The sequence below is a fragment of the Mauremys reevesii genome, linkage group 3, assembly GCF_016161935.1.
Source record: "Mauremys reevesii isolate NIE-2019 linkage group 3, ASM1616193v1, whole genome shotgun sequence".
Lineage (NCBI taxonomy): Eukaryota > Metazoa > Chordata > Testudines > Geoemydidae > Mauremys > Mauremys reevesii.
Window position 1 is genome coordinate 53,702,645 of NC_052625.1, and position 16,601 is coordinate 53,719,245.

Sequence of the window (16,601 nt, forward strand, 5' to 3'; positions counted from 1 at the left end):
TCTGAAATTTCATGGTGTTGGAATTGTAGGGGTCCTGACCCAAAAAGGAGTTGTGAGGGGGTTACAAGTTTATTGTAAGGGGGGAGGGATTGCGGTACTGCTACCCTTAATTCTGCGCTGCTGCTGGCAGGGTGCTGCCTTCGGAGCTGGGTGCTCAGCCAACAGCCTTCGCTTTCCAACCACCCAGCTCTGAAGGCAGCACAGAAGTAAGGGTGGAAATACTGCGACATTTTGGGTCAGGACCCACAATTTGAGAAATGCTGGTTTTCCCTAAGAAATCTGTATAGTATAGGGTAAAAGCACACAAAAGACCAGATTTCATGGCGGGGAAACCAGATTTCATGGTCCATGACATGTTTTTCATGGCCGTGTGTAGCAGGGTGGTCACCCTGCTCCAGCTTGGAAAGGGTTAAAAGCTAGCCCTTGGAGAGGGCTGGGGCTGAAAGCAGTTGAGGGAGGCTGATTGGATTGGCAGCCGCAGGTGTGGCTGCACCCAATTAGGGTCCAGCTGGCCCTGATAAAAGGGCTGGGAGCTAGGCAAGGGGAGTCTTACTCCAGTGGTGGAGTGGGAAGGACCTGCCTAGAGGAGGGCATCCCAAACAGAGCAGTGCTGGGGAAGGACAGGCAGAGCTGGGGAGCTCTGGCCAGGCAAGTCCCCAGGCTGAGGCCAGGCTAAAAGGGCCTGTGGTGGTACTGAGGCTGCAGTGGTGCAGCCAGGCCAGGAAGAGGCAGCCAACGATAAGCAGCCATTGCAGACTACAGTTTGCCCCTGAGAAAAGGGGCTAGATGAAGACTGGCCATCGGTCACTGAGGCAAGGTGGGCTTCAGGGAATTGGGGTTCCCCAGGGAGGGGAAGTCCCCTGAGCAATGGGGCACTGTGGGCTGGGGGGACATGGGGCCTGACCTAAAGTGTGGTGGAAAAAAGGGAGAAGCAGGTGGTAGCAAGGGAGACACTGACCAGCAGGAGGCGCTCTGAATCTGGAAGAGTTAATTCCCAGATCAATCAACAGGAGGTGCCATGTCAATAACTCTCATTTCTTTTTCCTACTTAATAAATCTTTAGTTAGTTAAAGGATTGGCTACAAGTGTTATCTTTAGAGCCCTGTGTAGATACAAAATTTGTATCCACATCAGATCCGTGATCTGCAAAAATGATCTATGGATATAAAATGGATATTTGCAGATTTTTCAGTGCATTAGATATAAAACTTGGATCCGCATCCCTCTTCAAAAATAGTCTGTGGATATCCTCATCCACATCTGCAGATGTGGATATCTGTGGATATAAAGTGGATATCCGTGCAGGGCTCTAGTTGTCTTTGGTTTGTGATCTGAGTACAGTTGACGTGGGGTAAGTCACTGATTCTTTGGGACTGGGAGTAACCTGAATATTCTTGTGATTTTTGGTGTAAGGGACCATCTATCACAGAGGCAAGCTTACCTGAGTGGCAAGATGCATTGAAGTACCCAAGGGGACCATCTGTGTCTTCCTATTAGGGTTGTTATAGTGCCTCAGGAATTTACACTTGTTACTTGGTTGGTGAATTCTAAGTATAAAACACCCAACCACTTTGGGGTTCATATTCCGTTTCTTGGCAGTCTGTCCTGAGGTTGGTACCCATGGTCATGAGTAAGGATGAGAGGCTGTCACGGAAGTTGTGGAAGTCACAGATTCCATGACCTCCATGACTTCTGCAGCTTTAGTGGCCAGTATGGCTGACCCTAGGGCTGCTCGAGCAGTGGGAGGGAGGAAGGTGGCCTTGGGGACTGCTGGAGTAGCCGCGGTCCTGGGGGTGGCCTGAGCAGCGGCTCTAGGGGTGGCCAGAGGTAGCCAGCCCCCACCACCAGAGTATGGGCCAGCTGTTGGGCCCCAGGACCTCCCACAGCAGCAGTGTCCCAGGCTCCCCAGAGTAGCAAGACCCTAGGAGCAGATAAGATTTAGTCAGGGGTGTTTATAGTAACAGTCATGGACAGGTCAGGGCAGTGAATTTCTGTTTATTGTCCGTAACCTGTCCATGACTTTTACTAAAAATACCGGTGACTAAATCTTAGCCTTAGTCATGAGCTAGTTAGGCAGTGTAACAGTAGGTTTCAGAAGAGAAATCCCATGGAACCTGCCCAGAAACCCAAGAATTAATTCATTTATAAAATAAAGTTTGAAGTGGAGATTTAGTGCAAGCACTGCGTGGGCCTATTATTAATCCTGACTCTTGTGCAGAGATTTTAATGCACTGGCTTTGCATGTGTATGAATGTCAATATCTTGTGCCTGGCCCACAAAGAAAATGAAGAAGCTACTGCTAGTGCTAGTTAAGGGAGTGTTTCCAAAGGTGGCGACTTGGTGTTAGGGGGCCTGCTGCTGGATGCTTTTATCTTTTTGTAAGAGTAATAAAACTAAAGGCCAGACTACCTGAGGTCGTTAAAAAAAATCTCCTGGGATGTATGGGTGTTGATTTTGTGTTTTGATCAAATTGAAACTCTGGTAATTTTACATTCTGCCAACCTAAATCCTTCACTCCCTGCAGTTTCAATTGGATAAGCTATTCTTCATTTCCTGCTGTAAACTTGTTTACAAAGTGTTTCTATTTACTGCTAAACAGCTGCTGTGTTCTACCCCAAAGATCATGAACATCACTGAGCCATACTGTAAAGCACTTTGGGATCCCTACTGAGGGTAACTGCATGTAGAATTTGGCACACATTGTGCAGATTTAAACCCACCAGTTTACTGCAGTGTGTACTACTCTAATGCCCAGGAAGATAGAAATCTGCGTAAAAAAAGCCCCAAAATGTTGTTCTGTTATCCTGGAATGCACCATAACCCAGGGGCTTGAGTACCAGGCTAGAAGTCAGGTGTGCCTGTGTTCTAATCATGGCTCTGGCATAGATTTCTTGTGTACTGTGGGAAAGTCACTGAATTTCCCTGCCTCGGTCTCCCCACCTGTAAAGTGGTTATCTCACAGAGCTGCTGTGAGGATTAACTAATATCTGTAAAGCACTTTAATTTATAAAGTGCAGTAGCATAGGTAGGTAAAATCAACATCCTCTAATACCAGCCTTCCAGTACAATGGAAAGCTTGATTCTAAGTTTCTGTACTTGGGTTTGTAACCTTTGTAAATGGTTTTCTGCTATTCCAGTGGGTCACAGAATTAGATTTGTGAGGCTGAAAATGGAATTGCTCTGTAGCCTGTAACAAAACAATCTTTAGAAGCAGCAAAGAATCCTGTGGCACCTTATAGACTAACAGATGTTTTGCAGCATGAGCTTTCGTGGCCCATGAAAGCTCATGCTGCAAAACATCTGTTAGTCTATAAGGTGCCACAGGATTCTTTGCTGCTTCTACAGAACCAGACTAACACGGCTACCCCTCTGATACTTAAAACAATCTTTAAACCTTATCAGCTCCAGATCCAAAGCTAGATCCCAATAATAAGTGATAGGTATGGGAGTGACTACAACCATGAATGCCCTCCTAGTGTACAGATAAGATAATGGAACAATTTCATCTTTAGAGAGTGACAACTGCAAAGTTTTACTGGTCTGATTTTTCAGAGATGGGCAAAAGTTCAGATCTAGACTTGGAACCAAACTTTGTTGTTTGGGCCGCCATCTGCATATTTTGTGACCCTCTCCAATATTACTCTCTGTTTTTGGCCTATTTCTTTCTTTTCTTTGTTTAAAAATGTCTCGTAAACAGCCGTAGCTGACTTTGGCCCATGCCCTGGAGAAACCGGATGATTTGAGAATTGATTCTGAGGAGATAGTCTCCTCTGCAGATCTGTCCAGCTCTGGGTATCTGGAGCAGAGAGTCAGCTGATACTCTCCCGCCTTTCTTAGCTCATGTGAGCCTGGCTGCAGTTCAGGATATGAATTTTGTGGTTATGTAATTGTTATGATCTTGTTTTCTCGAAACTTCACTTTTAAATTTCTAAGCAATTTCTAAGCAGCTGGTGGGACAGCTGCTGTTTTGTGAGGTGATATGGGTGGGGGGCTGTATTTTGGGGTAGAAGCATCTGAGTTCTATCACCTAGAAACTGAGTGGCTGCAGTGTGTAGCATAGTGACAACAATGGAGTTCTAGAAGGCCTCGGATTTGTTACAATATAGTTAAACCTCTTTGTTTTCAGTTTAAACAGAGAAAAACCTGAGTTTTACAAAATATTATTATTTTTTTATTTTCACCCTACTTTTATATCTTTCAAATATTTTAAAATCACTTGTTTTATTAGGAAAATGCAATACATCGCAGAAGATATATGTATTACGAAAATACATTGGTCTGTGTGTATATGCAAAGCTGCCTGTTGAAGTAAGGCTATGGATTAGTCTAGAAGATACACACAATAAACAGGCATGCACACAAGCTCTGAAGTGTGCGCGCCTCTGAATGTATTAATGAATCTCATGCCCACTAACTAAACATTTCAAGCTGTTAGCAGATAATGGTTGAAAGATCTGACACTAAAATGGGAAGAAAACAAAAATCTGTGCCAGAATACATTTCAGAACACAAGGAAGTATTCAAAAGTGGTTTAAAAAAAAAAAAAACAGGAGCAAAAGATGCACTTCAAATGGTGTGGCCCAATTATTAAATATGAGTAATATTAGTAAATATTTATAGGCTAATAGTTTTAAGTCCCCAACAGTAACTGTTTATTCAAATGAAAAGTTTTATTTGGGGACTAGAGATACATTGTTTTCGTAACTCAGAGGTGGCATTGTTTTGAGTTCTGTTTAGTTCTGCAGCAAACCACATTGAATTCCATTAATCAAAGCATCAACCTACTGACTATTTCCCCCCATCCTTTTGTCCACCAAAATAAACCCTGATATTCACACAGAAAAAATAATTTTTTTCCACCAATTTTCACTTGTTGTAGTAAACACTGATAAATTTCCAGGAAAAATTAAATAAATATAGTTTTGAAACAAGAGCTGAAAACTAGTTCCTCCTATACTTACCAGCTAACCCTTGACTTCAGGGTCACTAGACACCAAACATTTAGCAACATTGCTTAAGATATTACCAATGTTATCCAGCAGTTGAAGAAGAAACAGTTTTTCAGTTTACATCTCAGCTACACCCCATCTCTTGCCTTCACCTGCATTTAGTTATCAAATGTCAGTGGGTCAAATTACCCTCAGATGTACACATGAAGCTCCCATTAGAGACGTAACAGAAGTTGATAGCATGCAAGGGAGGACAGAGTTTATCTCTAACTTTTTTGCTGTTTCCAGTTCAGGCCAGTATCAGTGTTATGCCATTTTAAAGCCTCAATAAATGGCCAAGGCCAGAGGAGAGGAAGCATTTCAAGGCATTAGTAGTTGGAGGGGTGGAGGAAAAAAAACAGGAGACTGTCCCTTTAAAGGCCTGTAATGTAGCAGGGTGGGGTTGGGGGTGAGAATGGGTTTCCTTATCTCTTGGCCAATCAAGAGGAGCTCTCTGAAAGAAAGCAGTATATATGCTGCCTTCCCTTTCAGCACAGGGAAGCTGCTGACAGGAGAAGCAAATCAGAGGTGGAAGGTGGAGCTCCTGCTAGGGAGGGCTAGGAGTGGCAACTTTGTGAAGAGCTTACTGGGATAGAAGAAGACCTCCCTGTGTGGTAGAACTAAGAGCCAGAGCTGAGTATGAGCTTCTGGGATGTGGTGATGGACTTTATTTTGAGGACCTTAAGGACTGTTCTATTATTTAACCAGCCCCGGGGTGGGAAGGGTGTTAGCCATGAGAGAGACTGAAACTAGAGGCAAGCTGCTGCAGAGCCTCTTCTGGCCATGAGGGGATAACCAGGAGACAACGGCCTTGATACAAGGTCCCACACTGAAATTTGACTAGAGCTGGGGTAAAGCCATACATGCAGCTAAAACTCTCATCCAGGCTCTCATCATCTCACATCTTAATTAGTGCAATATGCTTTTCTTTGGCCTTGACAAATTCTATCTTGTCCCACTCATACCCAATGCAGCTGCAAATATTATTTTCCTAGCCCTTCACTTCAACACTTTCACTATTGAGATGTCAACTCTTGCCTATGATTGGCCAATGATACCAGTCTCTATCACTCACTTGTAAAGTTTTCAGATGAGTACCTTTGTTTTCTCCCATCCTGCCCCTCATGCTTGGGAGGTACTCCCCATAAACATCTACAAAGCTATCTCAAAATCCTCCTTCAAATTGCTCCTTAAAACTCTCTTTTTTTACAATGGTGCCTTCAAAAAACTGGATATCAGTTAGCCTGCTGGTGTGCTGAGACCACTGCCTGTTCTGTGTTTGCTGTTCTCAGATTAGTTCAGCATGGTCAGATGTTCACCACATTATTCAGCACTAGCTTGGCACCTTTGCTGGCAGTCTGAACAGGCAAGACACCGTGAATGGGCTATGAATGGACGATGAATGTAGTCCCTCCAGGTCAGGGCTGTGGTACATTTTCATCTCAGTATTTTATTTTTAGATTTTTCTAAGATGTGTATAAATTATAATTTTCAAGCCCAAGAGTTATCAATGCAGCGCCTTTTACCAGCCATGAATTCACCTTAAAGAATATTCTCAGCAGATTTCCTACCCATAAATCAGTCATGGTCAGTTTAATAACAAAAAAACAAACACCTGTGCTCAAGTCAAACGCCTGTAAGGGCTCAGTGGTCAAAAATTAGAATGGCCTCCCTAAAACACAGAGATCTGGATTCCTTCCTGCCACTGCCAGGTGAAATTTTCAGTTAGATCTCTGTGGGAATAAATAAATGGAGAATGAAAATCACCCTCAATCTCATGCGAATGCTTCTGTATTCAAAGCTGTCATTGTCTGGAGAAACATGCATGGGCAGGGAATTGAGGCACATCTATAAATATCTTCCTAATTGTTGCTGTTCTGAAACAGGTGATGCCAGCACAGAATCTGTAAACTATGCAGCATAAGAATGTCTAAATTGGGGCAAAATCTGTGCTGATTTACACTTGGAGTTAATGGCCTTGCATGGGGAGAAAGTCACCACAGAGCGTGGCAGTATATTTATAAATCAAGGGAACTTTTATTCTGTTTTATTAGATGCATAGTGTAGTGTGAGATCATAAACACAGAAACATGCTTTAAGCAGCAACTAGAGAACCTCCTAACCAGGAAGTTCGTACCTTTATTAAGCTCCTTGCTGCAACACATTCTAGTCCGCTCTAATAACTGTAGAGAACCAGAAACTTTATAACCACCCCATAGGTCGCTCCAATACTTACCTTTTTCTTCCATCCACAGAACAAGTACAGCATAGGTAGTGGCAGTACAAGCTTCCTGCCATTCTGTGCCCAACAAATATTCCTCAACTCAAACCTGGATGATCTCTTCTAGGAGTCAGAGGACAGTTCAGTCTTCATAGCCCATTCATTCTCATCATAGTGCAAGAATATTAAATATTGCCAACTATGATGGTGTTGGTGGGTTTTTTTTTTTGTTTTTTGTTTTGTTTTTTGTGATGTGGACACTAGTCCACCAATAACTAGACCACTTGCTTATGACCTTAGATGAGGTGAGGGAGATAATTCTGTGGGTATCAATGGCTCTGTGTATTATGCTTTTAGAGAGACAAGGTGGGTGAGGTAATATCTTTTATTGGACCAACTTCTGTTGGTGAGAGAGAGACAAGCGTTTGAGCTTACACAGGGCTCTTCTTTAGGTCTGGGAAAGTACTCAGAATGTCACAGCTAAACAAAAGGTGGAACAAATTGTTTAGCATAAGGAGTTAACATCATAAGAGACCATTTTAGGTGAAATGGGGAAGTAACACTTCTGCAGTCACAGAACAAAGGAGGCTTAATGGGTTATAGATTGTTGTAATGATCCATAAATCCAGTTTCTTTATTAAGTCAGTGATTTTTAGTGTCTAATAAAGTTATGAGTTTAAATTCCCAAGCTTGTGTTCTGAAGGTGTTGTGCAGGTTTCCTTTGAGGACAAGAACTGAGGGGTCAAATATGGAGTGATCATTTTGTGAAAAGTGTTTGCCCATGGCTGATATGGTGTTTTTGTCTTTTATCATTTTTCTGTATGAGTTCATTTGCAGGCATAGTGATTGCCTCATTTCACCCACATAGTTGTTTGTTTGGGGCATTTGATGCATTGCATGAGGTACACCATATGTTGTGATAGGTGTGTGTGTAGGACCCCTTGAAAGGTGTGTTGTGGGGGGTATTGATCATCATAGCAATGGAGATAGGTCTGAGGTTTTGCATCAATTATGGCAGGATCTAGTGCCGCGTGCCTATCACAACAGGTGGTATACCTCATTCAGTGCACTAAATGCCCCAATAACAACTACGTGGGTAACATGAGAATGAACTGACACAAAAAATGATGTAGTCTATTCTGGCATCCTTACCTGTCATATATCACTTAAACTATATGCTGCTCTGGGCAAGGAATATCCTACATTTCTTTGTGCAGCACCTTCACGTCAATAAGACTATAACAAACATTTAATAATAATGCTGTGACATGAAGAGTTATCAGCTGAATACATTGCAACCTGTAGTTTGCTATTAAAAATGCCACAATTGTTTAATTTTAAATGCTCTATAACTTGGTAGAAACAGTGTTGTTAGAGCAGGAGACTTGGAATCCTTGATTTTATTCTCATTTCTGCCACTAGAGTGGTATATGGGCTCTGGTCTGGCAAGTCTCAACCTTTCTGCACCTCTGTTTCCATATTTGTAAAATGGGGACAATCATAACTACCTAACAGGATTATTTTGAGGCTTACTTGTTCATAAAGCTAGGCAGTTTCCATGTTGTGACCACTGTTTATTTCAGTTTCAGAACAGCTGTCTCATTGGATACGTCTACGCTGCAAAAAAACAGCAGAGAGTCTCAGAGCCTGGTCAACTAACTCAGGCTTTTGGGACTCTCACTGTGGACTAAAAATAGCAGTGCAGGTGTTCCTCCTCGGACTGGAGCTTGGGCTCTGACACCCTCTCCCCTCACCAGGTTTCAGAGCTCATGCTCCTGTCCAAGCAACCATCTCCACATTTCTGTTTTTAGCCCTGTACCGCAAGCCCTGGGTTCTGAAATTCACTGCCACAGGTTTGGGGTTTTATTCAGTGTAGAAGACGTACCCACTACCTTTCTGCATTCACTATCTGTTGGTTGTGTCTACCTGTTGTCAACTCTGAGGAGACCATACTGGGAATTGTAGGCCCAATTCTTGTCTCATTTAAACCAATTTTACACCAATGTGTCTGTAGTCACTTAAATGGAGTTACTGGAGATTCCCACTACTGTAAGTAGAACAGATTCAGACCCAGTCTGTTCAGGGTACTTAAACACCAGAAGGATACAGACCAAGTAGGTGGAGTTCATAGGAGAACAACAAAAATAATGAATGGACTGAGGTGACTGACTTATGAGGCAAGATTAAAAGAGCTAAATCTATCCAGCTTGGCTAAGAAGTGACTAAGGAGACAGTGGAGAGGGATGTCAGAATGACAGAGGAGTGTAAACAGCAAAAGCCAGACCACCCTCCCCAGAGGGAAAAACCTGAGGGGTTTTCATCAGCAAGTTTTCCTTAGGAAGTTCTGTCAAAGGGACAGAATTTGTTCTCCACCTCCCCAGACCTCTTGCAGAACAAGCAGGGAGTTCAGCCTATATAATCCTCAGACCATCTCTGAGATCTTCATTCTTCTTGGAAGAGCCACTGCAGGCAAAGGGCCATCCACACCAAGACCCTGAGCTTCCAAACTTTGAGGCTCTTTGGTGGTAGCGGGGAGACAATGCAAATCCCCTGCTCGGTTCTGACCCTTTGTGACTGGGTGAGAAGTGAGCCAATCTCTCAGCAAGGTGTGGGCTACACCAGAGCCGTTCTTTTAAAGCATATTTTCCCTGGAAAATTTAGGAAACAAAGTGTGTGTTTCTTTCAAAAACTTTCATGGAATTTTCTGGGTTTGTTTGTTTGTTTTTTCCAGCGAAGCAAAATGTTTTGTTTCAGTTTTTGCCCTCCACCGCCCACCCCATGACGGTTTTCAATTTTTTGGCTTTCAGGGGGTGTTTCATGTTTGGTTCTTTCCTTTCTTTCTTCCTTCTACTTTTTCAGTGGGAAAGAAAAGGTAGGGGAGAGGAAAAAACGGTGGGAAGGCAACAAAACGGTAAAATAAAAAAAATCTATTTTTGAAAACTAAAAGTTTTTTAATCAAAATGAAAAAATATATATTAAAAACATTGGAAAATTGTGAACAAAAACAATTTTTTCATTAAAATTTTCCTATTGAAAAAGCTGGAAGGAAACAAAACAAAGAAAAAGGCTGAAAAAATGTTGACCTGGTCTCATCTACACTGTATGAAAATTTGAGAATCCTTGCTCTATGGATCAAACTTTTTTTGACTGGGGTGAGATGTGGGGGTGTATGATCTAACTGGCATAACAGGTCTTCTTCATTTCTAATTTGTCTGATTTTATGCTTAGCCCCTTTAATGTTCAAATAGCAAAATAATCCTCCACCTCCAATTAAATCAAGTTGCCTTCTGACTTTTCCTTATTTCAATACAACACCATTTTCCAAAGCTCTCAATGTTAGGACTATGGCTTATTGCATTTATCTGTAGACAAATGAATTCATTTTTAGAGTTTTGATCTCTGAAAAATACTGTAGTAGCACATTTATTGGAGGAGTGATTCAACCTGGCAGTGGGTCAATATGTATGTCCTGTTTATAGCATGACCTATTCCTTTGTACAGTGATCTTGTGGCTGAAGGTAGCTTTTTGAATTTGTATATGTGGTTCTGTAAAATGAAATAAAACATTCATTAGTTATATTTGGGATGAATTTTAACCAAAGTTAGTAATAGATCTTAGTAACTACTATAAAGAAAAAGACCTGGATTCACTGGCATTACTGTTGTCATTACAATGTTTGAAATAACTATTTTGCAGATAATCGCATTTGATGAGCTAAGGACAGACTTCAAGAGCCCAATAGACCAGTGCAATCCAGTTCATGCAGTGAGTACAGCCTGAGATTTGCCAAACTTTAGATATTGAATGGAAGAAGATGTGCTGAGCTGTCAATGGAAAATATAGAAATTGATTTAAGAATCAATGAATTGGAATATGAATATAGTTATAGTCTGTAAGAGCAGCCGCTGTTTACTCTTGATTTAGCAACCCATCTTAGTCTGATGGTCTCAGGGTGGATCTTTACTCAAGTAGTTCCCTTTCTTGCTGGAGATGGCATGGGAGCACTTAGAGATTCAGAAAGAGGAGAAGTTGAAATGTGATTGTAGGGGCTTTGTGCATCTCTTCATTCTGAGGCACACTTTCCCCCTTTTAAAATCCTTTTCCTCCTCTGCACCCAAGCAGTGGGCTGACCATTTTCTTCAGTGTTTGCAGTGGTGTTGTAGCTGTGTCGGTCCCAGGATATTAGACAGACATGGTGACTGATGTCATATCTTTTATTGGGCCAATTGCTGTTGGTGAGAGCTTGAAAGTTTGTTGACTCTCTCATGAATGGAAGTTGGTCCAATAAAAGATATTATCTCATCTTCTTCGAGAGTGACCCATTGTCTGTACTGACTACTCAAGGACTTTGATGAGGGATGCAATCATCACCTTTCTGCCTGGAGGTCTCCCCTGCACTAAAGGGGAATAACCCACTGAAGTCAATGAGGTTCCACCTTCTTACCGTAAAGGATAATTTGACACAGAGGCTGTAAACTCTGCTATGCTCCAGCAATCTGTCAGTTATGTAGGAGCCTGGGCCAAATTTAACTAAATGTAGACTGGAAGAAAGGGGTGCATCTCCTTTGAAAGTCTGTGGGACAAATTCTATGGGGACAGAAACAGTTGTATAGATTACATATTGGGTAAGTGGCAAAGATTTGGCATCAGCTGTGTGACCGCAAAATGAGTATAACTTAAAAAGTAAGGGCATGTACCAGGAGGTCCAGCCAATGGGTAAGAGACAGCTTTCCCTCTTCCCTTATTTTAACGTATTCTTGACCTCTTCCCAACATTCCTGGTTTAAGCAGGTGCAAATTCTGCTCTCAGGTGAGCCAGTGTTCATCAGAGTGATTCCATTGGCTTCAGTGAAGTTACCCCACATTAATACCAGCAGAACAGAAGGCAGAACTCATTGGGAGTTGCATTTGTTTTCACTACAGGCTGATTTTTGTCCCCACATAACATCAAATTGGTATAAGTTATACGTATCTTGCACTGCCACCAAATGCTAACCAGATTCGAATTACAATACTTGGCCACTTAAATCCGTTTCATGACTAGTTTATTCCCAAAACGTAACTTATGCCACCTTTTATACCACCATTGAATATGACATCTTAAGAGTAGTCTTGAACTTGAGTCTCCCAAGTAGCTTTGTACTACAGAATCATTGAGCCAGTCTAAAGTTAATATGTATGTTTATGTAAGTAATTGTATCTGTTAATCTACTAAAATAAATCCACCCCTAAAATAGTAACTGAAAATGGAAACTGTAGGGAACAATCTCAACTGAAATATATTACAGCTTTTTCTATGAAAGTAATATTTAGGCCTATTTATCAGTGTTTCTTAATTCTCCTCATGCATTTTTGTCCTCATCTTGTGATACAGGCACACTTTCTGTATCTATCTCTGCATCACGTCCCACTAATATATTTTGTTCCTAAACTTGTATAGTGCCCTAGAGAGAGAAATTGCTTTTGTTTTAGAATACTAATGTAATTGGCTTCCAGGATAAGAAAGTCAATGTCTGTGTGTCCCTGTTCAAATCACGTTAGTGATTTAATTCATTAATTCATTAATCCCAGAATGTTCAGGAATTTTCATTTATTCTGAACAAACATTACACAGTGTCCAATAAAATCCTGCAAGTTATTCTGTATCAGTAGCACCATTTTGACTCTCACCTAGCAAACTTTCTGTTACTTTTTCCTGTTCAGTGTGGATGTTAATGGGTGTTATTCTAGCACACTAGGAGAGATTTTTATGAGAGGAGGCATTTGCTCTGGTGTCATTCACCAAATGTTTTTCGTTCTTCCCCTATTGTGTATCAGTTGGTGCCCACATTTCCATCTAGCTAATTGTGTGGACTCCAGATCATACTATTTTAATGTCTGGTACTAATCAATTTATTCTCACAGCACACCTGCTAGGTAAGGGAGTATTATTATCCCCATTTTACAGAGAGGAAGCTGAGTCACAGAGCGATCAGTCAGGAAGACTATGGCAGAGTTGAGACTCAAACTCGGGTCACCTGACTCCCACTGTAGAGTCTAAAGCATTTCCTCTTCCAGAAGACCAGGCATATTTAGCCCCAGACCTGCAATGGGGAGCTATGGTGGCAGAATCTTACATCCACATGGACTTCCCATTGAAGCCAACGGTGCTTTGCGCAGGTGTAAGAGTCCAACCACGTGGACCCCTTTGCAGGATAGCATCATAGTCTGAGGAGTTTCTTGACATAAAAGGTGTCATGTAAAGGCAAAATATTACTGTTGTACCTTCCATTGTTTTCCCAAACTTAAACCTTTTTAGGAGAAATATAATCCTCACAAAATGGAATCAGCCTAAAACAGTTTGAAAAACACAGAAGGCGTAGAGAGAATTGGCTTCACACATTGGTTCATCTCATTATTTGTTTCAGAAAGGTGACTGTACATAGTAGCTTTTGCAATGTCTAGAGAAAACGCTTAACCTCCCTCAGGAGACTGTATGGTACAAACCAAGGCACTTCTCTAATTTCTTGTAAGAAGAGGTGTAAAACTTCACTTACTTTTGAATTGCTCACTCCTCTTAGGCACAGTGCAACAGAGTCTGTTCTGCGCTAACCGCAGTAAATGCAGAGTCATTCCATTGAGTGTCATGGCGTTACTTTGGATGTACCCTGATGTAACCAAGAGCAAAATCTTGTCTGGTGGCTTGAGTGATGTGTCTACGCAGAGCGGAACATTGTTTTGCTAGTGAATTTCTCACCTGTGATCCATTTAACAGAAAGCCTGTTAAAGTTATTTGTTTTGACTTTCCTTGCATCAGCTGAGCCTGCATTGTCTAAACACTGGAATCCTCAAGTCCAGTATCTTTCAGTTCATATAAATATGTCTTCTGTTTTAAAAGGATATTTCTAGCATATTACAAATACACTGTAGTAGCCTGATCAACTATAAAAGTTGCACATTGATAGAGTGTCTTGGCAATTATAGAGGTACCTATCTAAACACATGTTCTCTGTGTGGAACCACCACTGAAGTTAGTGGGAATCTGAATGTTTGTGCCTCAGTCTCTCTGGACCAATGCAGCCTTAGTGTAAGAAGGCACAAATACTGACTTCAAAGTTGTTGCCCTGCTAACTTTAGGTCTCAGTTTTGTCTCTGGTTTGTTTTCTCATATGTTACTGGGAATAATAATAACCTTCCTCACAAGAGTGTTTAGACAACTGAGTGAATCAATTTTAAAGTAATATATGAGAGATAAATATTACTAGGCCAAATTCATCCCTTGTGCAACTCTGTTAATATCTGGATATAAGCCATGGATGGTTTTGGCCCATTCTGTTTGTGATATATTTTCTTCAATTAATTACACAATATAACCTCCCACCACCTTTTTTCCCACCTTTCTTTGACAGCGAGAGAGACTAAGAAACATTGAGCGCATCTGCTTTCTTCTGCGAAAGGTGAGCATAAACCAATACAGGATCTACGACATTGATGAGAATTAAGACCATCAGGTGGCTGTTCTGGGTATGTCCATTTGCCCGTCCCACTGATCCTCCATCATCACTCATGAAATCTGAGATTCCAGTGCAGAAATTGGAATCAGTGTTACCTCTGAAAAACAAAGTGAAGGTAACGAGAAGGGGTTGCTATCAGTCAGGATTTCCTGACAAGAACGGAACATTTCAGAACAGTCTCAGGTTCAGATTTAATAACCTGCTTTTTGAAGGTGGTGATTGGTTTCTGGAGGTGTAACTTGTGACAGTTATGGCACGTGCCCTGTGCTGCCATCAGGATCTGAGGTTTATAATTATTCTTTGCTGGACAGTCATTTACTAATTATTTGATAAATGGAGCATTTTATTTGTATGAGTTCAACCTTTTGAGTTTCTTACAGGCTGAATGAGAATGTTGAGATTATAGAGGCTGACCCTATGATGGCACCGAGTGACTCAGTTTATATGGGAGTAAAGGGTGCTCTGCTCTTTGCAGGACTCACCCAGTAATGAGTTACACATTCTACTGTAATTTAAGAATGGAATTTTTAAAAGCACTCAGTGTTGGCCTTACTCTGTTCCCATTAAAGTCCAATTGATTTCACTGGATACAAAGTTAGACGAACACTGAACATGTTTGATTTCCTTAGGGTGGAGTTTTCAATGTAAGCTGTAACGTAAGCTTATCAATGGGAGAGTAGCACCAGTGACCATCAGGACCAAAATCACAATGCCCCAACACATGTGCTAAAGGAGCAACACTGTTAGCTGGGAGTGAGTACAAGGCTCTTAACTTTGAAGCAGGCCACACACTAGCTGTAGACATGATCACACGCACTTAGACAGTATATTATGCAAGCTGCTTACATTGTCTTTTTAAGCCATTCTGTCTCTGAACAGATGAAGAAAAAAGACCTGACCTTGCAAAAAAGTTTTAATAAGTGTACCTATGCACTGTATTATAGAATTCAATGCAACATCATGATAATTAGCAAAACATTCCAGCTCTTAGAAGATGTCATTAGAATGTCCAGACTGGAAAGTATTTGTTGCTGCATTGTATCCATCCTTAATAGGTTATCAACTGTGTTTAAGTACCGTGGGCCAGATTTATCTGTGCTGCAACTCCCATGATGTCAATAGTGTTAGACTGGGGGGAATTTGGCTCAGTGGCCAAATTCTGTCATGAAATACATCCTTGCAACTCCTGTTGACTTCATTGTGAGTTGGACATGTATTGGAGAGCAGAATCTGGCACAGTTTCCCAGGATATTGTAGGTAGGAGCCTAACTCAGAGGACAGATTAGTAGAAGGGAAAGGTGGTGAAACTCAACTCAAGCTGCAGCCACAATCCCAAGCTATTCTACTGGAATGTACTCAGGTTCCTATATAGTGCTCTCATCACTATTGTATCTGAACTCCTAATTCTGCCTGTAATTGCAGAGTAGGTGGATGGTTCTGCTACCGTGATAAGCAGTGAAATAGCTAACACTATTGACTGCACGTGGCTATGTTCAGAACAGCTGGGAAACTCAGTTTCAAAATGTTGTGATCTTGGCAGTGCTAAGTACTGGCTCAGCCTGATCCCAGGGCCTGATTATGTTATAAACAACTGTATTTGCACTAGGGAGGGACCCTACTTTATAAAACATTTTTGTTGAATTTATACCAGTTTAGATTGATTATGGGAACAATTGTGAGCACACTGCTATCAAGAACCTGTGTAATCACATCTGACGAGAGAAAATATTAATCCAGACTAGCTAAACAACATAAAAAAGAATCAGTTCTTTTCCAGGAACCATTTTGCTGACTTAGCAGTCACCTAGTTTCCAGCTGTGTCCCAGTTTCTCTGACAGAAAGCAACAGGTGGGTGGCAAATGTATTAATATATGTGAGTCCCCAGGGGAGTCCTTGCCC

At 41.5% G+C, this 16,601-nt stretch overlaps 1 protein-coding gene and 1 long non-coding RNA gene across 6 annotated transcripts in view; one reads left to right on the plus strand and one right to left on the minus strand.

Annotated features, from left to right (window-relative positions):
* Nucleotides 1–16,601, plus strand: part of CNIH3 (cornichon family AMPA receptor auxiliary protein 3) — a 75,593-nt gene that overhangs the window by 26,592 nt on the left and 32,400 nt on the right. For 2 of the 5 annotated variants that reach the window (XR_005595497.1, XR_005595498.1), the window contains exons 1-3: nt 569–817; nt 10,907–10,975; nt 14,598–14,645. Coding sequence is in view for 1 of the 5 variants with exons in the window: in XM_039528431.1 (XP_039384365.1) it covers nt 10,907–10,975; nt 14,598–14,645 (117 nt within the window). In the remaining 4 variants the exon portion in view is untranslated. Of the gene's footprint in view, nt 1–568; nt 818–5,491; nt 5,626–10,906; nt 10,976–14,597; nt 15,291–16,601 lie in introns of those variants that run through there. The other 3 variants (XR_005595495.1, XR_005595496.1, XM_039528431.1) reach the window with 3 other exon arrangements.
* Nucleotides 10,705–14,757, minus strand: LOC120400058. The gene is made up of 3 exons (XR_005595500.1): nt 14,585–14,757; nt 13,746–13,945; nt 10,705–10,755 (listed from the first exon to the last, which is right to left on the minus strand). It is a non-coding gene; the product is annotated as an uncharacterized LOC120400058 (long non-coding RNA).